General features: G+C 49.9%; 12 protein-coding genes across 12 annotated transcripts; 5 read left to right on the forward strand and 7 right to left on the reverse strand.

Annotated features, from left to right (window-relative positions):
* Positions 1 to 677: 677 nt before the first annotated feature.
* N7471_000323 (uncharacterized protein) lies at positions 678 to 869 on the reverse strand (the record flags this gene model as incomplete). Its single annotated transcript, XM_057273044.1, has 1 exon — positions 678 to 869. The coding sequence occupies one exon, from the start codon at positions 867 to 869 to the stop codon at positions 678 to 680; it is 192 nt and encodes a 63-aa protein (XP_057141223.1).
* A 276-nt stretch (positions 870 to 1,145) lies between these two features.
* N7471_000324 (ester cyclase) lies at positions 1,146 to 1,673 on the reverse strand (the record flags this gene model as incomplete). The annotated part of the gene is made up of 1 exon (XM_057273045.1): positions 1,146 to 1,673. One exon carries the CDS (start codon positions 1,671 to 1,673, stop codon positions 1,146 to 1,148), a length of 528 nt encoding a protein of 175 aa, XP_057141224.1.
* Positions 1,674 to 4,300: 2,627 nt separating this feature from the next.
* On the reverse strand, positions 4,301 to 5,002 carry N7471_000325 (uncharacterized protein; the record flags this gene model as incomplete). Its single annotated transcript, XM_057273046.1, has 1 exon — positions 4,301 to 5,002. The coding sequence occupies one exon, from the start codon at positions 5,000 to 5,002 to the stop codon at positions 4,301 to 4,303; it is 702 nt and encodes a 233-aa protein (XP_057141225.1).
* A 133-nt stretch (positions 5,003 to 5,135) lies between these two features.
* N7471_000326 (uncharacterized protein) lies at positions 5,136 to 5,732 on the reverse strand (the record flags this gene model as incomplete). Its single annotated transcript, XM_057273047.1, has 1 exon — positions 5,136 to 5,732. One exon carries the CDS (start codon positions 5,730 to 5,732, stop codon positions 5,136 to 5,138), a length of 597 nt encoding a protein of 198 aa, XP_057141226.1.
* A 361-nt stretch (positions 5,733 to 6,093) lies between these two features.
* clxA (calnexin) lies at positions 6,094 to 8,192 on the forward strand. Its single transcript, XM_057273048.1, has 3 exons — positions 6,094 to 6,272; positions 6,335 to 6,614; positions 6,679 to 8,192. Exons 1-3 carry the CDS (start codon positions 6,156 to 6,158, stop codon positions 7,956 to 7,958), a joined length of 1,677 nt encoding a protein of 558 aa, XP_057141227.1. The 5' UTR covers positions 6,094 to 6,155; the 3' UTR covers positions 7,959 to 8,192.
* A 435-nt stretch (positions 8,193 to 8,627) lies between these two features.
* Positions 8,628 to 10,517, forward strand: N7471_000328 (CoA-acylating methylmalonate-semialdehyde dehydrogenase; the record flags this gene model as incomplete). Its single annotated transcript, XM_057273049.1, has 3 exons — positions 8,628 to 9,342; positions 9,401 to 10,038; positions 10,101 to 10,517. The coding sequence occupies 3 exons, from the start codon at positions 8,628 to 8,630 to the stop codon at positions 10,515 to 10,517; spliced, it is 1,770 nt and encodes a 589-aa protein (XP_057141228.1).
* Positions 10,518 to 10,828: 311 nt separating this feature from the next.
* N7471_000329 (uncharacterized protein) lies at positions 10,829 to 12,066 on the reverse strand. Its single transcript, XM_057273050.1, has 3 exons — positions 11,829 to 12,066; positions 11,723 to 11,764; positions 10,829 to 11,517 (listed from the first exon to the last, which is right to left on the reverse strand). The coding sequence occupies exons 1-3, from the start codon at positions 11,880 to 11,882 to the stop codon at positions 10,954 to 10,956; spliced, it is 660 nt and encodes a 219-aa protein (XP_057141229.1). The 5' UTR covers positions 11,883 to 12,066; the 3' UTR covers positions 10,829 to 10,953.
* A 138-nt stretch (positions 12,067 to 12,204) lies between these two features.
* Positions 12,205 to 13,762, forward strand: N7471_000330 (uncharacterized protein; the record flags this gene model as incomplete). Its single annotated transcript, XM_057273051.1, has 3 exons — positions 12,205 to 12,243; positions 12,298 to 12,357; positions 12,419 to 13,762. The coding sequence occupies 3 exons, from the start codon at positions 12,205 to 12,207 to the stop codon at positions 13,760 to 13,762; spliced, it is 1,443 nt and encodes a 480-aa protein (XP_057141230.1).
* Positions 13,763 to 13,997: 235 nt separating this feature from the next.
* N7471_000331 (dolichyl-P-Man:Man(7)GlcNAc(2)-PP-dolichol alpha-1,6-mannosyltransferase) lies at positions 13,998 to 15,822 on the reverse strand (the record flags this gene model as incomplete). Its single annotated transcript, XM_057273052.1, has 3 exons — positions 13,998 to 15,421; positions 15,477 to 15,758; positions 15,813 to 15,822. 3 exons carry the CDS (start codon positions 15,820 to 15,822, stop codon positions 13,998 to 14,000), a joined length of 1,716 nt encoding a protein of 571 aa, XP_057141231.1.
* A 41-nt stretch (positions 15,823 to 15,863) lies between these two features.
* Positions 15,864 to 16,892, forward strand: N7471_000332 (YOS1 family protein). Its single transcript, XM_057273053.1, has 4 exons — positions 15,864 to 15,940; positions 15,994 to 16,053; positions 16,120 to 16,230; positions 16,397 to 16,892. The coding sequence occupies exons 1-4, from the start codon at positions 15,907 to 15,909 to the stop codon at positions 16,450 to 16,452; spliced, it is 261 nt and encodes an 86-aa protein (XP_057141232.1). The 5' UTR covers positions 15,864 to 15,906; the 3' UTR covers positions 16,453 to 16,892.
* A 741-nt stretch (positions 16,893 to 17,633) lies between these two features.
* Positions 17,634 to 20,080, reverse strand: creB (uncharacterized protein; the record flags this gene model as incomplete). Its single annotated transcript, XM_057273054.1, has 2 exons — positions 17,634 to 19,769; positions 19,844 to 20,080. 2 exons carry the CDS (start codon positions 20,078 to 20,080, stop codon positions 17,634 to 17,636), a joined length of 2,373 nt encoding a protein of 790 aa, XP_057141233.1.
* Positions 20,081 to 22,261: 2,181 nt separating this feature from the next.
* On the forward strand, positions 22,262 to 24,385 carry N7471_000334 (histidine--tRNA ligase; the record flags this gene model as incomplete). Its single annotated transcript, XM_057273055.1, has 2 exons — positions 22,262 to 23,779; positions 23,845 to 24,385. Coding segments are annotated over 2 exons (1,794 nt in total), but the record flags the coding sequence as incomplete, so codon positions are not given.
* Positions 24,386 to 24,538: the final 153 nt, after the last annotated feature.

The following is a 24,538-nucleotide window of genomic DNA, read 5'->3' on the forward strand; positions in this document are numbered from 1 at the left end:
TTAGAGTGAATAGTAGGAGTCTATGGTATAAATGTAGGTTACTCTGTATTGGAGACTAATCACAGAAATTCTATTCCTCGGATCTTCTCTCTTTATAGGGCTTTTCTACTATAGCTCATCCCATCAACAGCTAACTGGCTTACAGGATTTTATTGTACTTTAAGATGACTCATTCAGTAGAGAAATGCCCTGAAACGAACGTAGTGAGAGAAAGGGGCTATAGTAAACACGGCCGCGGGTGCGTCCGCAAAAAAATGTTGCTTTTTCTATATACGGTGGTGCTTTTTGCCACGCCCTTTTCTCATTGGTCGTGTACTAACTGCCTCTATTATGGCGTGTTTGACATATTGTGTCGGTAGCTTCTTCTACATCGTATTTATGAAAATGTCTGTTTTCATTGGGCTCTTCCCGCCCCTACATCCTCTCTTATTCCAACGTCCTGCTCTAATTTGCCGTTTACCTGCTAATTCCTCCTGTCCTGTTCGCACTTGGATGTAGCCCTTTGAAACGTCCCGTGATTGGCCTTGATATGTTTTACTTCTATATAACCTGTAATTGTCCTTCTATATCGTTGCGCTTTACGTTACCACATGGTATCTTTAAAGCTGTTTCTTTTTATTTTCTTGCTTCTACAGCTTCGCCCGCGCTTGATACTAAAATGTGCTGCGACCTAGGACTTATCGAAATTGCAACTGTCCGATAGGTATGTCTACAAATCTTCGACCCGCTTGCTGCTCTGGCTGTCGCTTGGCGTGCTCCTCTACGACTGTGGAAACTCGCGTGCGGATAGTGCTTAGGCTCTGCCGCTTTTTGCTCACTAAAGTAGAGCTGAGAATGCGCTTAAGCGCCTTTATCCGCTCATTGGACATTATATAAACACACTGACTTGCTCAATAAGCATTAACATACATTAATAAAATGCAACACGGTAGTCCTCCCACGTGTAACACTCCTCTTGTATATAGCCCTCATCGTCATAACATAAAATGCCTGGCATCATCAATATGATTGATCATTTATCTTGGTAAACTGGCGTAATCAATTATGCCACCATGAAAAGCGGGTGCTTAGTGTTGGGATATGGGGCTGTTACAGATCAGCAACAAAGCTAAGCTTCCCCAATCCTAAACACCAGTTCACTTAAGTCATGCACGGTAAACCCCAGAAATTACAGCTCCAGCAAGAGCAACTCCAGAAGCCAACCCAAACCAGAATCGATACCCTGATAACCACATAGATACAAGACGATTTGTGGACAGGGCGCCAACCTGCCTCAATAAAGTCATGGTGTCGGAACAAATCCACTCTTCAGCCAGTTCGCCGTTTTCAAACCGATAGATTTCATGACTGATGTATTCTATTGTCTTGCCTGTGGGAGGGTTTCCGAGAAATTCGCCTTGATGCGTGCCTTTGATTCGCACCCGCACCGCAACTTTGTCTTCTGCAGCGATGATGTCCTCGACGTGGACTTTGACGTCGGGAATGGCGGCGAAGAGTATCTGAGCATGATTTCTCCAGGCTTTATGCCCACGCTTTTGGTAAGGCATATCGGCGATATTGATAATGAAATCCGGCCTCATTAGGCTGAGGCATCCGTTGATGTTTCGTGCATTCAAGTGGTTGAACGCTTGCTTCAACACATTAATGTTGACGGAGGGGGTTGAGGGTGGCATTATGGGTGGCTCCAGTATCCAGTATTGAACAAGAGCATGGATAACAATATAACATGAGGCTTACATTGGACTTTTATATCTATATAATGGTACGTCGGTGAGAACTTGCTGACAAGGACAGGTACCAGCGCCAAGTGACGTTAACAAGTTGCACCCGATTTCCTCCGAAGGACTGGATTTCTTTGAGTCATACTGGGGCCATGGGACCTGATCTTGTACGATTTTGGAAAGAAAACTTATTGGCATACTTAAGGTGACCAGCTCACCTAAAGTCCTCTGTACGTTAACCTTTTCGATCTTGGATGCTGCTGTCATTGGTAGGGTGAACTAGGATGAAAACAAAGAATCGACAGAAACTAATATCTGTGGAAACCAGAATTGTAGGGGAAACCCAGAACGGAGTAGGTTAGATCTACTATGGAACGTCTCATATATCAGCCCCTGCCTGAATGAACGGGAGCGCCCCCTTGTCATTTGACTCGGAGTTTAACCTTCAAGGTTAGATGGTTCCACTCTAACTAATCTTGTCTAGTGCCTGGATATAAGGAAGGTCTAACCTTTAAGAAAGTTTTACCATACGTATAATCTTGTCAATTAAGTTTTTGTGTTCTTTGAAGCCCACAGAAAATGTCTCAGATTCGAATCTTGTTGAACGGACCAACCACGTATTCTAAGTTCTGTTCACTGCATTCTACTGCGCCACCCATTTGACTCTTTCCTTGCCTTCTCCTTCCTGTCATTTTATTTCTTCGATCTAAGGCTGATACGCGTTTTCTAGTACGATACAACTAAGTAGCACTTGTTTTCAGAGCGACCAAATATGAACCAGCGCGGACTTCAGACCGCCTATACTTAGTAATTTTTTCTACAGTGCTTTATACCCTTCTAGTTTAATACGTTCCCGATATATTTCTACTAGAGTTATATTTCCTTACAGCAGGCCATATCCCACTTACGGACAGCCCTAGAGGGTTGTGGGGCGGATATTCCACTTAACAGCGGTAGTATTATTCATATATCAAGTTATATAATTATTCCTATCCCGCGTATTTACCTTATTAGTACTTTTATTTTATATACCTTTCTACTACAAAGAACTCTATCAAAATTAGTATATTCTGACACAATATAATTATAATAATATAAAAATCTAATAGAAATAACTAGGTAGGCGAAATAATACAACATTATCTTTCCTATTCATCTCGGATGTTTTTATAGATGATCTCGGCGTCATAGTAGTAAACAGCGGATTTTCTAGTAGTATGTGTTGTCCTATAATCCGCCACTCTAACACTTTATAATCTTTCCTTAAAAGTAGCTATCAAATAAGCAATCGAATAGTTATTATTTCTACTACTCTTAGGCAATATTCAATATATGGATTAGGTGTGACGGTGTTCGAATGTGCAGGTACCTGGTGAGCGTTTCATCACACAGGGCATTTCATATCACCGCGATTGGGGTTACTATATAACTATTGCGCTATAGGGATATATCAATTATTAGACCTCGGATTAGTGCTCGCTAGCTAAGGGAAATACAAAGAGGTGGAAGCGATATATCAACGGGCACTAGAAAGATATATTAGGGCATTTGAACACGAATATCCCTAAACAGTGACTAGTCTCTATATTCTTTAGACCTCCTATATCAACACGGGAAGCGTAAAGAGGCTTTATAATCCCAGACCTCTATCTATAGCATTTAGTGTAAACACAGCAGACATAGAGATATAATATCTATCCTTGATCATTTTTCCCACAGCACTATATAACCTCGTGGTGTGGTACGGTCTCGAAGTACCTACCTCTACCAGAGTTTTCATACATCAAGTTATATAAGTATTCCTATCCCGTGTATTCGCTTTTTTAATATTTTTGTTTTTTATACATTTCTACTACCAAGAGTTCCACTAAAATTGGTATATTCTTAAGTAACATAATTTTAATAATATAAAATATTAATATAGATAACCAGGTAGGCTAAATAACACAGTCTTGTCTTTTCTATCCACCTCAGACGTTTTTGTAGATAATCTTAGCGTCATAGTAGTAAACAGTGGATTTTCTAGGAGTGCGTGTCGTCCTATAATCCGCCCCTCTTAACACTTTATAATCTTGGTTTGAAATAAGCCATCGAATAAGAAATCAAACAATCATTGTTATTGCTGCTTTCAGGCAATATTCAATAGGTGGGTTGGGAGTGACAGGGCGGCTCGAATGTGCAGGTACCTGGTGGGCGTTTCATCACATAGGGCATTTCATGTCACCGGGATGGGGGTTATGTATCAAAGGTTATATTGACCTCGGGTTCCGCCAGCTTATGCTCCTGGTTCAAGCGAACATGAACACCGGGGTGCAATTAAAAGGGAAATCATCCACTGCCCACTGTCTATGTATGTATGCTTAGTCTTCTCTTCAAGGTACTCTTTATTTCCCTACCTTGACTGTAAAATAAGCATCCTGAAATACTGAGCAACATTGGGAATATACATGTGATTATTCAGGCACTACGGAGGCAAGAAAGATAAGTACTATATACAGGCTACTCGTTTAGCCTAGCGGAATATGACATATATAGTGGCTTTATATCTTCAACAAAAACATGTAAGACTAATAGAAATCTCACCAGCTTGGTGCGATCAAATATTCATTCCAGGCGCCCCTATCCGCATCTCCGAATTTATCGATCCCTCCCTCCACGCCATCTTCACCCACTGTCCATAAATCACTTTCAACCAGCACTATCCACCGTTCAAACAATCTCTCTAATCTCTGCGATCGCCGTTCACCCCCAAACGGATGGAAGTAACCATGTTGAAAGAGTTCCGTGAATGAGCCCGAGGGAACTGGTCTCCCATCACTCATCCTAGCCCCGTCCTCATCTTGGAAGAAACCAGGCCGTAGTGCAAATGGAAGCACGAGACGGAAACCCGCCTCCTCCATATCATAATCTTTTCGACGCACAGGTTCACTGTAGAGTCCAGTGGGAACAGGATCGTTGTCGTTCATGCTCACGTTGTCATGTGCGGTGGAGAACAAGCGACGAATCTCCAGGTTGAGATCCACCAACCGGTCTGGAGCTGCAAATAGTAGGACCCCTGGGATGCTATCCTCTTCATGAGGTATGTAAGTAAACCTCTGGCGCCTCGCAAACGCCTCCTTATCATGCGGGACCTCTAGCCCAGGTGCAACGAATTTGAAACGCGGAGTCTTAACTCGTGTTAAGAGCGAGCGAATGAAACAGTCCTGTGGCACGGCCGCTGCGTCCAGTTCTGCACTAGTAAAGAGCGGTGCAGAGATAGGCAGAAGTGAGTCAGGAGGCATTCGAGATTCGACCGCAGCTGAGTAGCGCTCTATCGCAGCTATAGTGCTATCAATCTGGGCATCGCAGTAAGGGAGCCACGACCACAAATAAAATTGCGATCTATTCGTCGGGGGATCACCAGAAGGGAGTTCTTCAGGAAGCCCAGGAACGGAAACCAATCCGAGTCATATAGATCCATTGGGTGAGAATAGTCTCCAGCGGGAACCACATTTCCTCGTGCTCGTCAATAGGCTCCACACTTTCCATATTGTCTGTAGTCATTGGGAATGAGGCCCGATTGAGCTGCTGGTCATAGATAACGCCGAGGTTATGCCCGCCCAGATCCGCAATAGTGCGATAAATTAAAACAAATCGCTCCTTGTCCTCCTCCATCTCGTTATCATCAATAAAATACTCGTCGCTGAGCTCCATCACAAGACCGTCAACCCAGTAGAAGAAGGGCGGCCTAGGATCATAGATTAAATCAAGAAACTTGTTAAGCGGCGCAACAAGGCGCTCCCGAGTAGCTTCGACCTCCTCGTTTGCTTCATGGAAAAACCACTTTTCACTGGCTAGCGCATCAAGGTCGGGCGTATCTCTTCCGTTGCGGGCCATCCAGCCATATGCGACCAGGTAATTGTGTAGTCTGGCGCAGCGCTCATAGTCGAGAGTGCCGTCATCACGGGCCGGGTTGTCATCTGACACTAGAGCGTCTTCAATATCAAGGATCTGTTGTGGAGTGGTGTTCATGTCACGGTGATGTCGAAGGGCAGGTTTATCAGCTGAAGAAAGTATGGAACATTGGAAGTCGCTTGGACGACAAAAGGTTGCCACAGCACTAGAGCAGCTAGAAGCAGCTACAACATTGGTATCGTAAAGGCATAATTCAAAAAATCTATAAATACCTATAGTTGTTATTAAGGGTAGATGAACAGTAAATAAAAACAATAATATCACATAAACTGCCAGCTAAGAGTACTAATTATTTGTATTGTTGTCCTGTAGAACAAGATCGAAACCCTTGTGTACACGCCCTAGTCCCGATTGGGGAGCTTAGTGAAGAGGCCACCTGGACCTTCCCCCCATGTTGTCCTTTCTATAAAACCATCTCCTCTTTTCTTCACTTTGGTGCTGTGCGCTCCACTTTCATTCCTTCTAATTGTTGTTTACAATATGCGCTTTAACACTGCGTTGACATCGGCTCTGGTCTCCTCCGCCAGCCTCATGGGCTACGCCCATGCGGAGGAGGAGGCTGCGGATACCACTGTCATTGACAGGCCTGCCTTCACTGTATGCATCTAAAAACACACCCTCTCCACTATCTCCTGTTAACTTCTGCTAACTCCTGAAAGCCCACTAGCCTCAAAGCTCCTTTCCTGGAGCAATTCACAGACGATTGGGAGTCTCGGTGGAAACCTTCCCACGCGAAGAAGGATGACAAGTCCGACGATGAGTGGGCTTACGTCGGTGAATGGGCAGTCGAGGAGCCCTCCATCTTCAAGGGTATCGACGGTGACAAGGGTCTGGTCGTAAAGAACGCTGCTGCCCACCACGCCATCTCCGCCAAGTTCCCCAAGAAGATTGACAACAAGGGCAAGACCTTGGTGGTTCAGTACGAGGTCAAGCCGCAGAGTGAGTCGTGACTTTCTACATTTGTTCGCGTTCTTATGTGCTGACTGGAATTGTCCTGTGTTAGACTCCCTGGTTTGCGGCGGTGCCTACCTTAAGCTTCTCCAGGAGAACAAGAAACTCCACCAGGAGGAGTTCTCCAACGGCACTCCCTACGTCATCATGTTCGGCCCTGACAAGTGCGGTGCCACTAACAAGGTTCACTTCATCTTCCGTCACAAGAACCCTAAGACCGGCGAGTACGAGGAGAAGCACCTGAAGACCCCTCCCGTGGCCCGTACCAACAAGGTCACCTCCCTCTACACCCTGATCGTCAACCCCGATCAGACCTTTGAGATCCTGATCAACGGCGACTCTGCCAAGAAGGGCAGCCTCCTCGAGGACTTCAACCCTCCCGTCAACCCCGAGAAGGAGATTGATGACCCCAAGGACTCTAAGCCCGCCGACTGGGTCGACGAGGTTAAGATCGCCGACCCCGAAGCCACCAAGCCCGCCGACTGGAATGAAGACGCTCCCTTCGAAATTCTCGACGAGGAGGCCACCCAGCCCGCTGACTGGCTGGAGGATGAGGCCGACAGCATTCCCGATCCCGAGGCCGAGAAGCCCGAGGATTGGGATGACGAGGAGGATGGAGACTGGCTCGCTCCCACTGTCCCCAACCCCAAGTGTGCCGATGTCTCTGGCTGTGGCACTTGGACCCGCCCTATGATCAAGAACCCCGAGTACAAGGGCAAGTGGGAAGCCCCTCTCATCGATAACCCTGCCTACAAGGGTGTCTGGGCCCCCCGTAAGATCAAGAACCCCGCCTTCTTTGAGGACAAGACTCCTTCCAACCTTGAGCCCATGGGCGCTATTGGCTTTGAGATCTGGACCATGCAGAATGACATTCTGTTTGACAACATCTACATTGGTCACTCCGTTGAGGATGCTGAGAAGCTCCGCCAGGAGACCTTCGATGTCAAGTTCCCCATCGAGGAGGCCGAGGAGGAGGCTACCAAGCCTAAGCCCGAGGTCAACGAGGAGGGTACTACCGTCACCTTCCAGGAGGATCCTGTCACCTTCGTCCGTCAGAAGGTCAACCACTTCGTTGAGCTGGCCAAGGAGGACCCCATCAACGCTGCCAAGACCCTCCCTGAGGTGGCCGGTGGCCTGGGTGCGCTTCTCTTGACCATGATCCTCATCGTTGTGGGTGCCATTGGCGCCAGCAGCCCTGCCGCCCCGACCGAGAAGAAGGGCAAGCAGCCTGCCGGTGCTCCCAAGGAGAAGAAGGAAGAGGCTGTCACCTCCTCTGCTGAGACCAGCAAGGGCGGTGCCACCAAGCGCACCACTCGATCCTCCGCCGAGTAAATGCGATAATTGAAAACCAATTATACGCAGAAAAGAATTTTACCCATAAACCCAATCAGCGCAGAGATTTGAATTTAGTTACCGCAGTGATCCCCTTCTTGGTGTGTCTTGGCCGATGTAGTAGTCAGAAGGTTCATCAAGAATATTGAATGGAGGCCCGATTTGTATACTCCTGTTTATCTCTATTATTTCTACTCGGTTTTCACTTTATTTCTTCCTCGGAGACAATTGTCTTTGTGCCTTTTACTAGTGTCATAACTATGACTTTTTAGCCCCGAATGGTGTAATGAAAATATAAAGTACAGGTCAAAAAGGGAAATACCTTCCTAATTGACTTGATCCCTTGCCTACAATGTCTAGTACACGACCCGAAAAACAATTATCAGCGATTAAACACCAGTTAGTGTCGGCGATTCGAGAATCGATTTCCACCTTGTGATTGGCTGAAAATGCCGAGGAGTTACCTTATCTGGGGGTTCATTTGTACAACGTGGGGAATGCTGCTCTCTGACTAAGGCGGTTTCCCTCGGGCCTGGGGTAACCATAGGTATATCCCATGGATGATTCCCGAGGTCCTTTCACCCATCATCTTTACATTTGTCTCTCTACTTAGTCCGTGACTTGCCCTGTCTCTGAATTCCATCTGTCTTTCCCCATCTCCAATTCATCATGGCTGCTTGTCGGTCGATTTCCCGTTCTATCCCCGCTCTCCGCGCAGTTCCCCGCACGGTGTCGGTAACTGCCAGAGCTGCCTCTTCCACCAGATCTCTCACCACCACATCCCTCGCCAGTTTGGTCTCCCGCAGAGCATATGTGCCATCTTCATCACTCTCTGCCACTCGCCGCTTGCACGCAACAGCCCAGCGGCTCGTCCCCGCAACAACCTCAGCCGTCTCCACCGCTACTGAATACCCAACAAGCCACCAAAAGATTGCCAACCCAGTTGACACTGCTAACTTCATTGACAATGAGTTTGTGTCATCTAAGGCATCCAAGTGGATTGACCTCCATGATCCTGCCACCAACAACCTGGTCACCCGTGTGCCCCAGAGCACAGATGCGGAGCTAAAGGCCGCTGTGGAGTCGGCCGAGAGGGCCTTCCCCGCTTGGAGAGCTACCAGCATCATGGCCAGGCAGCAGATTATCTTCAAGTTTACTAGCCTCATCCGTACCCACTGGGACCGATTGGCCGCGTCCATTACCCTTGAGCAGGGTAAGACTTTCGCCGATGCCAAGGGTGATGTTCTCCGTGGCCTTCAGGTTGCCGAGACCGCCTGTGGTATCACCACCCAAATGACTGGCGAGGTCTTGGAGGTGGCCAAGGATATGGAGACAAGAAGCTACCGCGAGCCGCTCGGTGTCGTGGCCGCTATCTGCCCCTTCAGTAAGTTGCTTATGTCAATATTTTCAATCCCTCCACATAGATGCTAATTGTCAACAAGACTTCCCTGCCATGATTCCCCTTTGGTCTATCCCTGTCGCTACCATGACCGGTAACTGCTTGGTCATGAAGCCATCCGAGCGGGACCCCGGTGCTGCGATGATCCTGGCGGAGCTTGCCAAGGAGGCCGGTTTCCCACCGGGTGTCATTAACATCATCCACGGCGCCGCCCCTACTGTGGACTTCATTCTTGATGCGCCTGCTATCAAGGCTATCAGCTTTGTTGGAAGCAACCGTGCTGGCGAATATATCTACACCCGTGGCTCTGCCAACGGCAAGCGCGTGCAAGCCAACCTGGGTGCTAAGAACCATGCCGCCGTGCTGCCTGACGCCAACAAGAACCAGTCTCTTAACGCCATTGTCGGTGCTGCCTTTGGTGCTGCTGGCCAGCGCTGTATGGCATTGAGCACCTGCGTTATGGTTGGCGAGACTAAGGAGTGGCTGCCTGAGATCGCCGAGCGGGCCAAGGCCCTGATCGTGAATGGTGGCTTTGAGGAGGGTGCTGACCTGGGCCCTGTGATCAGCCCCCAGAGCAAGAAGCGTATTGAGGATTTGATTACTAGCGCCGAGGAAGAGGGTGCGACTATTCTTCTGGATGGCCGTGGCTTCACGCCCAAGAACTACCCCAATGGTAACTTTGTAAGTCCCACTACAGAAAATACTCTACATCTGTGTAACTCGAACTAATTATGTCTCCGCAGGTTGGCCCAACCATCATCACCAATGTCACCACCGATATGAGGTGCTACAAGGAGGAGATTTTCGGTCCCGTTCTCGTGTGCCTTAACGTCGAGACCCTTGACGACGCCATCGACGTGATTAACGCCAACGAATACGGCAACGGTGCTGCCATCTTCACCCGCTCCGGCTCGACCGCCTCTAGGTTCCAGAAGGACTGCGAGGCTGGCCAGCTCGGTATCAACGTACCCATTCCCGTCCCTCTCCCCATGTTCTCTTTCACCGGTAACAAGAAGAGTATTGCCGGTGGTGGTGCCAACACTTTCTACGGCAAGCCCGGCTTGCAATTCTATACCCAGCAGAAGACTGTGACCAGCCTTTGGAAGAGCGAGGATGCGATCAGCACCAAGGCTCACGTCGTGATGCCTAATCACTCGTAAATGCCTTGGCACCTGCCTCTCTTACTTTCTTGCTTTTCTTTTAGCCGATCATTCGCATGATAAAATTTGTCCTCCCTGTTAAACAAAACACACGCCTCATGGATTTCAATGAATGTATCTGAATCATATGCTTGCTTTATCACAGCACTCATGAACTTGGACATGGATTACCAGATTGGACAGTGTGTGTAGCATTATAATGACATTGATTCTCGGAAATGAAACAATCTCAAAACCGCTGTACTTCATCATCCCATTAGCTTGTAACATATCTATGATCAAACTGAACACTTCCCCAATACGTGCTACCATTAATCAAAGTAAACAATTGGACAGGCTGAACGCTATATTGACTTATGTTTTATAGCAAATCAATAAACCGAAAAACCCGAGAAAAAAATACAAAGTCCATACTCAACACACGAGCAAGAGCATCTTACTCCGCAACCTTGCGCTCCTTGAAAGCGTAAACAAGTCTAGCAAACGCAACCTTCCCATCCTTAACAACAACAACACGACGAGTATGACGTCTTTCACCATCAACAGTCTCAAATCCCCAAATCTGCTCAGCAGTCCATCCAGAACCTTCATTCGTCACAAAGCTCTGCAAAAACGCGCCCTCGCCCTCTTCAGCAAGGAATCCCTCACTCTTCGATCCATCAATAAGAGTTTCACCAGTCAGGAACTTCTGCACCTTAGCATCATCCTCAGGCGAGCCGACCTTAGTCTGAATCTCGACAACAGGACGCACAGCGCCGTCCTCACTCTTAGCGGCGATGAAGCGCGAGCGGCCCTTCAACGAGCCGAAGATGTGGTCGACGTGCTCGCGCTCTTCCCAGTCAAGCTTGCGCTCTTCCTTGGTGCCTTGGATACCGCCTGTGATTACTTGCTGCGCGTCGAGGTGGATGAGCGCCGCGTTCTCGCTGTCTGCGTACTGGTTGACGTAGATTGTCACTGTTGCGTATGAGAGGGTCTTGCGTACGAGCCAGCCAACTCCTTGCTGTTTGCGTTTGTTAGTGGGGTTGTTGTTGAATGGGTTTTATGTATGGTATTGTGCAGGGGATAATAACGATTGTGGATTATGAATTTGTATGATTGGAGGGGAAATTGGGACAGGGGTTGGGGGATGCTTGGCTGTTTGATATTTGGGGTAACTTGGCGGGGAGGGCCGGAGGCCCGGGGGTTAGGGCTTAGGGGTTGCATACCAGAGATAGAAGAGGGTCTGTTGGGTTAGACTTGGTTGAGTCCTGTTACACATGAGTATCTTGTTTTTTTTTGTTATTGTTGTTTTAGGGGTTTAGTTGAGCATACCATCTCCCATTTTCCACTCAGGTTCTGGATAGTAACATCGGCAGGGGCGGCCATCTTGAAGGTTGATGTGTATAGTAGCTGGTTGAATGCGGGGATGGTGGGGGGAAGTTGATGAGCAACGAAAAGGTGATTTGGTCAACTGAAGAGAGACTTAGACTTCCAGGGGTAAAAGTAAGAAAGTAGAGGAACTTCCAAGCGATACCACCTAATATATAGTTGCCTTGGTCAAACAATGGGCTTGAAGGCCAATTGCGTCAATTGCATGTGTTTGTTCTCGAATCCGAGGCTAGAGTCACCTGATCTGCTGACTGTACATGTGATTAAGGAGAGTTCGGTGTTTAGCCCCGGTGTTTACTATACTTAGAGCTACAATCCAATGTCTTTCAATAAGAAATATGCCGGTCTTCCTGATCTGGTGAGAAATACCGGATGTTGATATCCACTTTGATTTCCACTGACTGTGACCCAGGACCCATCCCCAGATATTTATGAAACCCCCGACTTGACCGACGAAGCATCCACCTTGCCCGTGAGTTCGCCAATTCCACACCAAAGAGACGTCACCGGGCCTAATCACTGATCCTGTCTAGACTGCCACTATCCGCACAGACTCCGACCATGATGACGCAGGTTCAAACTCCGACATCGACCGCGAGGGTGTCAACCCGGACCAGGCGCGTATGCACTTCATGGGCGCGGCCGTGGATGCCCGCGACGTCAATTTCTCAGATAGCATTTCAATGAAGCGGCAGGCTTACCGGAGCAAGAGCATGAGCCGCCGCCGTCGGCGGAGACCCGAGGACGGGGTAGAGGAGGTCGGTGACCTGAGTGACAGCGAAGACGAGTCGCTTGAGCGGAGGCTTGCGCGGCTACGAAGGGAGGTCGAAGATCTCAAGGTGGAAATGGCCAACAAAACCGACGGCGCAAATGCTGGAAATGGATCGTCGCAAGGTGCTGCAGCGGTTGAAAAGTCAGGAGAGAACCTAGGTGATGGCGTTGCGGAGCTGAGCCGCGCTCTGGACAATCTGCACGCCTCGAGAGGTGCGGCGAGCTCATCGCACTCGGCTGCAGCACTACTGTCCCAGAAGCTTGGATCCCAGACTAGATCTGCTACAGACGCAAAGACACAACCCTCGGCCGATGCATCAAAGGCAGTCTCCACAGTGTCAGCCCCAACTGCCTCTTCTTCGTCAGGGCTCCTCTCTCACGCGGCAGCATTCGACGGTCGCCTAACGCTTCTTGAAAGCTCCATCGGTATTTCAAGTTCATCCAACCCCTTCATCGCCGACGGCGTCAACGACTCAACGTCGCACCCAGTCCTCCCAGCTCTGGACCAGCTCACCTCCCGGCTCTCAGCACTCACCGGACTTCTCGTTGGCACGGGCCCTGCATCCGGAGCGCCAGGAGTAGCCAATGCCGCGCCAGGCATGACAACCCCACACCTGGAAGCTCTTTCCACGCGAGTGCGAAAGTTGACCACCGACGCCGAAGCGCTCACCGCAGCCCGCAGAAAAGCCTTCGAGGCCGCAAAGGCCGTCCACAATGCCCGTCTAGCAAGTTCTGACGCCGACATCGTCCCCGCACTAGAAGCATCGACCGACGACGACCACGCCGCCAAAATACAAGCTCTCTACACCACCCTCCCAACCATCCAGTCCCTGCATCCCCTGCTCCCCGGCGTTCTCGAGCGTCTGCGCTCTCTGCGCGCCTGCCACGCCGGCGCAGCCCATGCGGCGGACTCACTCAACGAGCTCGAAAAGCGCCATGCCGAGATGGCGTCGGAGATCGAGCAGTGGCGTGAAGGTCTAACGACCGTCGAAGAGAAGATGCAACAGGGTGAAGCTGCCCTCCGCTCTAACGTGGAGACTGTCGAGCCCTGGGTGCGCGACTTGGAGTCTCGTCTGGCGCGTTTGGAAGGTCCCTCGGCATTGTAATCCATTCAATCTTTCTTGTGTCTACTTTTTTTGATCTGCTCTGTCCGGGGCAGAGGTTTGATGAATAATACCCAGTTTGCATGTGCTTGTCGAATGTTGAGGGCATATTGTAGTTATCTTCAATTGTTAATATCAGTTCCATTACAGATGGCCCTGTTTTTTTTATATGAAACCCTACTACATTGTAACATAAGTGTAGACAGACTAGACAGACTAGAATCTATTTATTTTTATACTAAACATTCGATCCCTTCCTCACCCGCTTCAACACCTGAACCCTCGGTCTCATCTTAACCTCAACCCACCACCCACGCAACACAGCAATCCTCACATACTCGCGCAGACTCTCAAACAACTCAACAGCACGCACACCCGCAACAGCACCAATAAATCGCCGCTCAGTAGTTCCCGTAGCAGGAATCCCAGGTCTCAAAACCGAAATCCCCGCAAACGAATCTACCACAAGCATCCTCTCCCAGTCGGAAGAAGGGAGCGCACGCCGGAGACTTGTCTCATCAGCATCCATGAACCCGGCCTCCTCATCCGCCTCAAAAACGACATAATCGAACCGCTCCCAGAACCCACTAGTGGATTTAACGACCTTGTCTTCGGTTTTGTCATATACCCATCCCGACGAAGGGGGTTGTTGCAGGAAGCGTGTTACGCCCGTTTGGCAGGCGAGGTTACCTAGGTAGACGTTGATAGGAGAGATGCTCTTATCAGAATGCAAGTCTGTATCACGGAGGATAGAGTGTTGATAATGCATTGCATCGAGGGCCTGACCACCGGGGTAATTTGCTGCTGACGCCGGGAGGAGCACGAAATTAGACAGACAGAATACGATGAGCGTCGAGATAGCCAGGGCGCGTGTCGCCAGACGGGCGAAGAGGGAGCGCTCGCGGTGGTTCCAGAGATATGCGGCGCCAAGCGCTGCTACCGCCGTGAGGGATGAAATGATGTAGACGATGAAGCGCCATTCCTTGTGTGGTTGGAAGCTGTACAGGGCGACGAAGGAAAGCGCCGGGATTAGGAGTGCCAGTGCCGGGGATCGCGTAGCGGGTTGTCGTAGGGCGACGGGGATGGCGAGGAGGTAGGAGAGGGGATTGAAGAGGAGGCGGGGGAGGGCGTTTAAGAAATAGAAGGACCAGGGCTCTGTGCCCCATTCTGAGGATTGACCTGCTAGGACGTTGAACCGGAAGGCTTCGAACTCCGGCCAGAGGGGGAAGTGTTGCCAGAAGGTGCTGTCGAGATAGATTGTGAGGGCGAGGCCGGTTGTGAGGCCTATTAGCCCTGCGATGACGGTTTGTTGGATGTTGATTCGTCTTGTTGCTAGTAGGAAGAGAGTCTGTGTTCCGACTAGGAGGGCTAGTTCGGAGCGGAAGACTACGCCTGCGGTGGTGAGGAGGGCGAGTGCTAGGCTGCATTGCTTTTGGTCTTGGGATGTTGGATGAGGGCTCGGGAGGAGCAGACACATTGCCAGCGTTGTGATGCTGAAGGCGAACATGTTTGATAGTGGCCTTGAGGCATAGAATATCAAGTGGAACTGGCTTGCTTGGAGTAAGATATACCAGATAGCTGCTGGCTGGCCGAAGCTACGGCGCAGGCCTCTTGCATAGACTGCTAGACAGGAGGCGTTGAGTAGGCCCAGAATAGCTCGAGCTGGATGCCGGTATTAGCTTGGTTGGACGTATAGCAGTATAGATGTATACCGTACCTAATATCTGTTGGTTGATCCCCTCATTCAACCAGATCACAGGCTTCGAGAGCATAGCGAGCGCCGCAGCACCAATGGCGCTCCGGGGAACAGCCCCGGGGAAAGAGAAATGGTCATAGTCGGCGCGGTTGAGATTCAGGTCATTAAAGCCATTTGGTAGCCCGTTGGCCAAGATATCATGTACAGCCTGGACGTGGAACGACTCCTCGACTTTGGTGTACGGAGCGACGAGGAGATGAAGGATGATCAAGGCTGGGAAGAGAAGAGAGAGAATCGCATATGCTATAAAAAACAGTTAGTTTATCTGCTTGGTGTTCTTGTACAGAGCGAACGAACTATATCCCATGGTGACTGCATCCGAGAAGAGTGTTAATCCGGAGATCTGGCGCCTCCCGCACTTCACCTTTGACATCTTCCTCAACCCGCAAAGATGTTTTTCTTCGGTCTTGGGAAGCTGTTTTATGGTATGTACCTGTTATCCTCATTCTTCAGCTTATACTAATATCCTAACTCCCAGTCATCGTCCTCATCATCAATGCCATCGCCGTCCTCTCCGAGGACCGCTTCCTAGCTCGCGGTACGTCCCTCCCCAGCTACAACCCGTCCAGAAGATAAGAATCTAACGAATGTTGGAAATACACAGTCGGATGGGGTCGCACACAAGCCGAGCCGGGCTTCGGCGCGACATACGATAGCACAAGCGTGAAGGCCAAGTCCGTCAACCTGATCGCCAGTGTGCGGACCGTGATGCGGAGTACGTTCCCAACCCCCCGCAGCCCAATATAACCAGGCCAGTCTTGCATCTTGGATTTGAGCGATGGCTTTCAACCTTGAATAAGTCGCAAGCTGCTCTGCTTTGATCAACGAGGCATACCAGCCATGGCCGACGGAATAGCATAGCTAACACCTCCACAATCCAGTACCCCTTATCGTCATCAACACGGTCATCATTGTCTACGAGCTGATTCTTGGTTAAATTCGCTTCTTCGCCATTTCCCCCACGCGTCGAGCTCCCTCATGGATCCGTTGCCACCCAGCTGCATAGCTACATACCCTGCTGCCCGCCAACCTACATAGCTTTCACTACGATTTGCGCTGTGACCTCCCCTCCGACGAGCCATTCAGAATCAGACACCTCTATATCATTAATGACGCCTAAGCGAGAAACGCGGCATGATCTACACGAGCAAGGAGCATACTGGGGGCAGAGGGTAGTACTGGGTTATGTGTAAAAGAAACCGGAACACCGCTGCCGGGTGTCTACTTTATGGTGCGCTGGGTGAAGGCGTTGCTTGAGGGTGACAGGAATAGTGGTGGCGTGCAGTGAATAGCCCATCTTCCTCTCCGCGAGTTCGTTTTGATTACTTCTGGCCTGTACCTATATACCCACCAAAATGCTAGAACCGCTATGGACACATGATCGAGACGTGGTTTACGTGGATTTAAAGGGCTGACGTATGGTCTTTTGTAACTGCATAGCAAACCTGTATCTTGTATTGTTTTCTTATTCGGGTTGCCTTTAGCCATGTATAGATCGAGATGACAGCAAACAAACCGAATCACTGCATGTACGCAAAAGTTGGAGGAACGGACCGAACATGCTAAAAAAAAAGAGAAGATTCGCTCATGACTTGAAATGAGATATGTAAGAGCAGTTCAAAACGCCAAATCCGACAAAGGACCCACGCTCGCCAGCAAAAGAAAGCAACCCCAATACGCCTCTTTTCGCAAACCTGCCAGGTTTCGGTCCTGTCAGTGTAAGTATCACGCCGTTGTACATGATACAAAAAGTGGCAGTGGTGAAAAGCAATGGCAGCAAGAGAAAAAAATACAAATCAAACAGCAAGATATAGTGGGAAAAGTAGGGAGACTAAAACAGAACTGGCGGGATCTGAGATCCAATAGAGTCTAGAAAGACATGGCTGTGGAAATACCCCGGTTGGAAGCGAGGACTTCCACAGGAGAATGGGAAGATGGAGAAGCGCAGATCATAAGAACATGATAGTACATCCATTAGAGGAAGCTATGTGCAGAAGCAAAATTTGCGCTCATATGTGCAAGATGATAGGGGGTATCTCCGTGAAAGTCGGGCTTAAGATATGAGATGAAAAACGAAAGCAAGTGCTGTCTGTAAAAGAAAAAAACACCGATTGTAGTTCATGCCACTTTCTTGAAACTGAAAGATCTCCACCGAGGGGTATGGCCGGACTTCGTATGGTTGGTGTGTTGGTCTTTAGGTAAGTCTTTGGTCAAGGGCTCGGGGGTTCGGATGGGTTGCTTGGGTTGTTTAGGGTTGGAAATGGGTGGGAAACTTCTCGGAGAAACCGGCGACTCAACTGGCTGGGCCGAGTGGGTTGGCTTGATCGGCTGAGCTGGTTTGTTGACTGTCTGGGCCGGTTCTGTCTCCTTGAGTGGTGCTTCTGGCACAACTTCTGGAAGAAGCGGTGCTGTCGAGAGATCCGATGTTGAGACTCGGGGCTCTTTGTCTTTGGAGAGTCGGTGACTGAGACTGCGGCTGCCTCGTTTCAAAAAGCCGAAACTGCTCGACTTCCTTGGTGATCCATTCTCAGCAGCGAAATCCATCGTGTCGGCCCTGCTGGCCTCGATGGCTCTTTTCAACTCCTCTGCCTCTCGCCGCTGCATTTCTCGGTTGTGCAAGTCCTGCTCTTTCAGGCGATTCCTTTCATTCTTATCCTTCTCCTTCTCTATAGCCCGACGTTCCTTCCGTAATTGGTGATCGCTCTTCTTTGGGCTCAATGGGGGAGCTGGTTCGTCGGGGATCGGAGGGAGAGGCGGTTGAGCGACCCGCGGGGAAGCTGGATGGAATTCCACGGGTTCTTCTGGGTAGGTAGACAGTTGGGGTGCCGTTGGGATTCGGCTGAGAGGAATGAAGGGAGGTGTGTGATCAGAAGGCACCTGTGATGCACTTTGGGCATGAGCTAGCGGTGGTGAGAAGGGAGATCCATTAGGCTTTCCGGCCTCGCCTGTTTCGGCTGCTGCTGCCGAGGAGGCCTGGTTCTCTTGCGCCTGCTCTCGCATAACAGCCTCGAGAGTTGTCTCTTGATAGAATAGAACATAGGCACACGCCAAGCCGGGTCGATCTCCAAAGAAATTGCGCACGTAACTTTTGTCAACCGGCTCCACGAGCTCGTCGTCGAACAGCAGCCAACCACGGTCTTCGGTCTTGATAATGGCAACGTAGTGACCGTGATACGGTCCTCCGCCAATGTGAACAACCACAGCATACAATTCATAAAGCCGATCTGGATCCTCGGCATCGTCTGTGGTGTTAAACAGACGAAGATGGTAGGGATAAACGACGCGATGGAACAGCTTCTGCAGTCGCTGCAAGTCCTCTGTATATTTGAAACGCTTCAAATGCAAAGCCAGCACACGGGGCAAACGTTTGATCTTCATCCGCTTCTCCGCTTCTTGCAGTCCACCACAATTGTCGCAGTGGAACTTATTGCGCTCACAAAGCATCTCCTCCGCCGAAAACTTTCGGAGACAAGAGGTCACGGACGAATGCTGTTCGAGATCCACCGATAAATCCAAAAACACCTCATCTCGCTGCGAGACCTTTTCACACGTGAGACACTTGGTCTCGGACGTCAGAGTTCCTTCGAACAGTTCGTGAACCCATCTCGTAGTATTTGGTGACTTCGAACCCGTGCTAGATGTCAATAGTCCCAATGAGTCCACACTCTCCGTTGGCGGCAAAGCCTTCTCCGCGAATGCTTGCTTCGTGGCCTCAGTTTCAACATTGGCCACCACCTCGTTGAGGAGCAAATTCAAAAACTCATGCGCGTCCTGGTGCATGGCAGTCCGAAACATTTCGTGTTCTCGTCGTAGAACGTCCAGAAACTGTTGCGGGCGAACGATACCAATGCGCGCTTGGCTTCCTACCACCGATTCGAAGATGTCCTTGAGCGAAGTGAACAGGGACTCCGACATCCCATAACTGGTCGCATTGTTCTTGGTTTCCAAAATCGGAAGGGTCTGGAGTGCTACCTTCTTCTTGTATTCGGGTGATTCTTTGTCCTCCGGCTTCTGGTTTGGATTCGGGGGTATACCGGCCTGGCGCGCGGATGGTGGCGAGGAAGCCTTTTGTTTGGCAGCCAGTGCCTCGGCTTCGAGGTGTGCATTTGGGTTCTGATAACGTAGGTTCTTTGCGAGCGCAGCCTCGAGGCTGTCCATGGGTGTGCGTTGTGGGTAGTTGATGACGGCTTCACGGAAGGGAACGGAGTAGTAGAGACACTGCAGGATTGAGTTGCAGTAACAAGTGTTTCCATACTAGACAAGCGTGGCGGGTTTGCGGTTAGTGACTTTGCGATCCAAAACAGACTCCGGGGTAATCCGAGACTCACATTTTCCATTCCGTAAAACTTGTCACTCCCGTCGTCGCGGATGGATCCCATGTCCTGTAACCTCTTTTCTAGCGGTGAAATCTGCGGTACTTGGACGTCTTTTTTCACGGGTGGCGCCGTGGCCGGGGGGTTGGAAGCCTGCGCAAAGTGGAAAGTCCGAGTCAGTGGTGGTCCAAATCCGAATGGTCTCACGGGGGTGCCCGAAGCATCTGCTGTGCTACCAGGTCGAGAGAGCATGGCTGTAGGGATGTATTGTCACTCACCCCATTCTTCGAGCCCTTGGAGAAGAGCGCCTTCATGATAGCTTAATGGTCGGTCGCACTCTGCATTGATGAGGTTCAGTGTTCAGAGTGTTGAGAGATGACAGCGAGTGATCGGCATATGAAGAAGGGGAGATGATGGAGAAGGAAATGAAGCGCGTCCGGGGAAATAAAGTGTCGTTTGATCACATAAGGTTTCTGGGGTCCGGTGGAAATGAGGGAGGGGGCGGGAGAATGAAGAGATCCAGGTCCCCCGAGTTTATGGGGTAATGATAGAAGGGTGTGGATTTGGGAGGGGATTTAAGAAGATAAATAGATTAAAGAGATTAAAAGAGAAATTAAAGAAGTTAAAGAAGAAGAGATAGAGTAATTTACAAAGTAGAAGAGAGGGTTCACTGGAATGGACCCAATTATTTTCTAACATACATAATCATTTGAGGTAAACATAGGCAGTAACATAGTATATAACTAGTTATGTAACAAGTAATACAAATGCAACAGAATCATCCAGAAAACAACATACATACAACATACATTAAATATCTCAGACTAAACTCTCATATCTTGACCTACCCCATTCATCTTAGCCTCTCTTGCTCCACGTGGAGACCTAAGGCAGGTACTGGTCCAATCGCCGAATTTCTATTCTACAAGTTTACTACTCTAACATTCACTTCGAGTACTTTGTACAGAGTAAAGAAGAAACATTTTGAACACCGGCTATACCGGAGCCCCATCTTATACCCATTGGCCATAACGCCTTTCCCCAGCGGAGTAAATCCTCTCCCCCCACGTCCATGGGAGAGAGACTCCTCTCCCATCGCTAAACCAAGAACTCCATCCTGTTGATTGGGTCTAAGCCGCCCTCGCTCACGGGCCATGTGTCCGCCCCTCGCATGGCGTCGCCACAACGGCCAATAATCATGTGAGCCGTGGGGAAAAAAGGTGGCGGTGGACCCGGGCCTGCCCCTTCCAAAGTCGAAGTGTGACTGTTCCTTACATGGCTGAACTCTTTTGTCTCTACTAAAATGTGACCAGACCAGGGGAGATCAGCTAGGTAGACCATCTAGAACAAGCCACCTGGATTCCATACTTTCCCATGGGATGCCTTGGATAAGCCCAGGTGCCAATGTCAGCCTATATCGATTTAAATCCCCCCCCTTGCGGGGTCCAATAGGCGCAGCAATACCAATCCAGCCATTCTTTCGGTACCACACCAACGCACGTTCCCGCGATGGGGCACTCTGGCTAATCTGGGTAATCTGGCTTCAACGTCTGATCAAAACTCACACTTGTGATCTGACCACTTCGCCAATGAGAGAGAGTAAATTAAACGAGTAATATGCGACTCCGTTACCGAATATATACGGGAGTGCATGGTGGGGGTGGCGAGTCAAGCTTGACCTCTTCCAAGGGGCTCGGCGGTAAAAAGACGCATATTGGAGTGTGTCGGGCTTTAGGGAGATAGGAAAGCAACGGAGTCCGCGGGTACTGTATCGGTCTAAATCACTTAGTTCTATCAGATGAAATGACGTTGACTGTGGAGTAGATCAGTTGCTCCCGATTTGAGCGATTTACTGTATGTCATAGCCATTTCTACCTATGTACAATGCTCCGTCCCGCATACATTACACAAATACATTGAAAGAGTCACTCCAGGGCTGGATGATGACTGCATCGGAATGTGCACCTGGGCCCCCATCCCAAAGAGGAAAGAGTATTTCCCACAGCCGCATGAAGGACCTCGGGATCCATTTGCAGTGTTGCAAAGAGCAGATCCGGGGAAGTCCAGAGCCGGCTATATAATGCCCTGAGGCTTAATATCTCTTCTAACAGCCCGGGAGGTATAGAGTTGCCCTTTAATTTCTTCGTCTTTACAAAGTCTGGTTTGTCGGACTGGCTTGTAATCAGGCGGTAACGTAATATGAGAGATCACAAAAGGGGCATGCGTACCCATTTCTTTGACTACATATGTACTTTGTACACACATAGTAACCCAAGAAAGAAAAACGCCGAGGAGTTTATGGAACATCTGAAGGGTTTATCCGGATAAACACATCGGAGAAACAACCCCCAAATGGAAAGAATCCCCGAACCAGAAGGTGCCTCAGGAGGCCAGGAGATGCTCGGGATGAACCCAATAATTTTGTTTCGCAGCGCCGTTCTTTTTTTTATGCCGTCCATTCCTATTCCTTTACGCTCTGTACAACGAGTAATTGCCAATCCATTTGGTCTGTCTCCCATTTCTGGCCTGACTCATTGCCCTTCCCTGCAGAACCGTCGAGTCACCTCGAACAAAAATAATATCCCTGCCCCCACCATCCCCCACCAAATAATTTATCCCCGCCGCACTCGCCAGTTTTCCTCCTCCCATCGCTCCGCTCAATCAATCACAATGGGGAAAGACAAGGGCACTAACTTCAACCTCAAGACCCCGAAGGGTACCAAGGATTGGTCCGGGTCCGACGCCCTTCTCCGAGACCGCATTTTCACCACCATCTCGAATGTCTTCAAGCGCCACGGCGGTACCGCACTGGACACCCCAGTCTTTGAGCTGCGCGAGATCCTGGCTGGCAAATATGGCGAGGACTCGAAGCTCATCTATGACCTGAAGGATCAAGGCGGCGAGATCTGCTCGCTGCGCTACGACCTGACAGTGCCGTTCGCGCGCTGGCTCGCCATGAACACCGATGTCCGCAACATCAAGCGCTACCACATCGCCAAGGTCTACCGTCGCGATCAGCCCGCCATCAACAAGGGCCGCATGCGTGAGTTCTACCAGTGTGACTTCGATATCGCCGGTACCTTCGACGCTATGGTGCCCGATGCCGAGATCCTGCGTATCGTCAGCGAGGTCTTCGAGGAGCTGGGTTGGAGTGGCCGCTACACTATCAAGCTCAACCACCGCAAGATCCTGGACGGTGTCTTTGCCGTCTGTGGTGTGCCCGAGGACAAGCTCCGGCCTATCTCCAGTGCCGTCGATAAGTTGGACAAGATGCCGTGGGCGGATGTGCGCAAGGAAATGGTCGACGATAAGGGTCTTGACGCTGAGGTGGCGGATCGTATTGAGAAATACGTTATGAACAAGGGCTCGCGCGAGCTGCTTGACTCTCTCCTGAAGGACGAGGCCCTCAACGCCAATGCCTCCGCCAAGGCCGGTCTCGAGGAAATGGCTTTGATGATGGACTACTTAGAGGCATTCGGCGTGCTGGACAAGATCTCATTCGACATGTCCCTTGCCCGTGGTCTGGACTACTACACCGGTGTCATCTACGAGGTTGTCACCGAGGGTTCGGCTGGTGTGCAGGCCGACGCCCCAGAGGCACAGAAGGCCGAGAGGTCCGGCAAGAAGGGCAAGTCCAAGCAACTCTCCGAGGAAGACGACCGATCCAACGACCCCACCCTCGGCGTTGGCAGTGTCGCTGCCGGTGGCCGCTACGATAACCTGGTCGGCATGTTCCAGCCCAAGGCGCAGATCCCCTGTGTCGGAATCTCATTCGGTGTCGACCGTATCTTCTCCATCACCAAGGCCCGCATCGAGCGCGAGCAGAAGTCTGATGCCCTTCGCAACAGCGAGGTTGACGCCTACGTCATGGCCTTCGGTGGTAAGGGCTTCAATGGCATGTTGAAGGAGCGCATGGAAATCTGCCAGAAGCTGTGGAGCGCTGGAATCAAGGTAAGCTTTTCCATTTCCGTCGATTACTGCTCTATTTGAATAAACACTAACATCCATGTCTTCAGGCTGAGTTCTCCTACAAGCTGAAGCCCAAGCTCCCCCAGCAATTCAAGGCCGCCGAACAAGGCGCCATCCCCTTCGGTATCATCCTCGGCGAGGAAGAGCTCGCCTCTGGCAAGTGCCGTATCAAGGAGATGGGTCTGCCCGACGGACACCCCGAGAAGGAGGGTGTGGAGGTTGAAATTACCTCCCTGGTTCCCGAGCTGCAAATCCGTCTTGCTAAGAAGCAGCAGGGTGCTGTCTTCTCTCTGGCTCAGCAGTTGCAAGGAACCAGCGTTTAAGCGATTAAACAATCGTGGCCTGCATTTTTCATTGAGTTTTCTTTTAGAGCGTGTTTTTCAGAGGGTTTCTATACCATAAAATTATGTAGATCTCTTGCATCGTCGGGCTTGGAGCCCGATGGCCTATCAAAAGGACTGGGAGGTTATTGTTGAGAGAAGAGAACGAAGGATATTTTAAGATTATGTAGGGTTGATTGATGTCTTCAGTGGAAGTACCAAAATACCCAATTCATTGCATTTCCCCTATGCTTTGGTTTGATACAAGTTTTATAATATGGCAACACGGCATATACCATCATGACTCTGTCAAGAAGATTGAAGCTGTCTTTTCAAAGGCAAAGATAAAACTTAGTATAGAAAAAGGCTTGCATATATAAAAGACTAGAAGTACAATACACAGAAGAAAAGCCATACATAT

Source organism: Penicillium samsonianum (assembly GCF_028829775.1).
Source record: "Penicillium samsonianum strain IBT 33392 chromosome Unknown utg000001l_segment0_segment0, whole genome shotgun sequence".
NCBI classification, from domain to species: domain Eukaryota; kingdom Fungi; phylum Ascomycota; class Eurotiomycetes; order Eurotiales; family Aspergillaceae; genus Penicillium; species Penicillium samsonianum.

Bases quoted from the DNA above. Each gene is read 5' to 3' on its own strand.
- N7471_000332 (XM_057273053.1), top strand. From the start codon at position 15,907: ATGTTTTTCTTCGGTCTTGGGAAGCTGTTTTATG. The intron at 15,941-15,993 runs GTATGTACCTGT...CCTAACTCCCAG, and splicing joins TCTTGGGAAGCTGTTTTATG to TCATCGTCCTCATCATCAAT. The intron at 16,231-16,396 runs GTACGTTCCCAA...TCCACAATCCAG, and splicing joins TGTGCGGACCGTGATGCGGA to TACCCCTTATCGTCATCAAC.
- N7471_000329 (XM_057273050.1), bottom strand. From the start codon at position 11,882: ATGGCCGCCCCTGCCGATGTTACTATCCAGAACCTGAGTGGAAAATGG. The intron at 11,765-11,828 runs GTATGCTCAACT...CATGTGTAACAG, and splicing joins TGAGTGGAAAATGGGAGATG to GACTCAACCAAGTCTAACCC. The intron at 11,518-11,722 runs GTATGCAACCCC...AAACGCAAACAG, and splicing joins CAGACCCTCTTCTATCTCTG to CAAGGAGTTGGCTGGCTCGT.
- clxA (XM_057273048.1), top strand. From the start codon at position 6,156: ATGCGCTTTAACACTGCGTTGACATCGGCTCTGGTCTCCTCCGCCAGC. The intron at 6,273-6,334 runs GTATGCATCTAA...AACTCCTGAAAG, and splicing joins TTGACAGGCCTGCCTTCACT to CCCACTAGCCTCAAAGCTCC. The intron at 6,615-6,678 runs GTGAGTCGTGAC...GTCCTGTGTTAG, and splicing joins GTACGAGGTCAAGCCGCAGA to ACTCCCTGGTTTGCGGCGGT.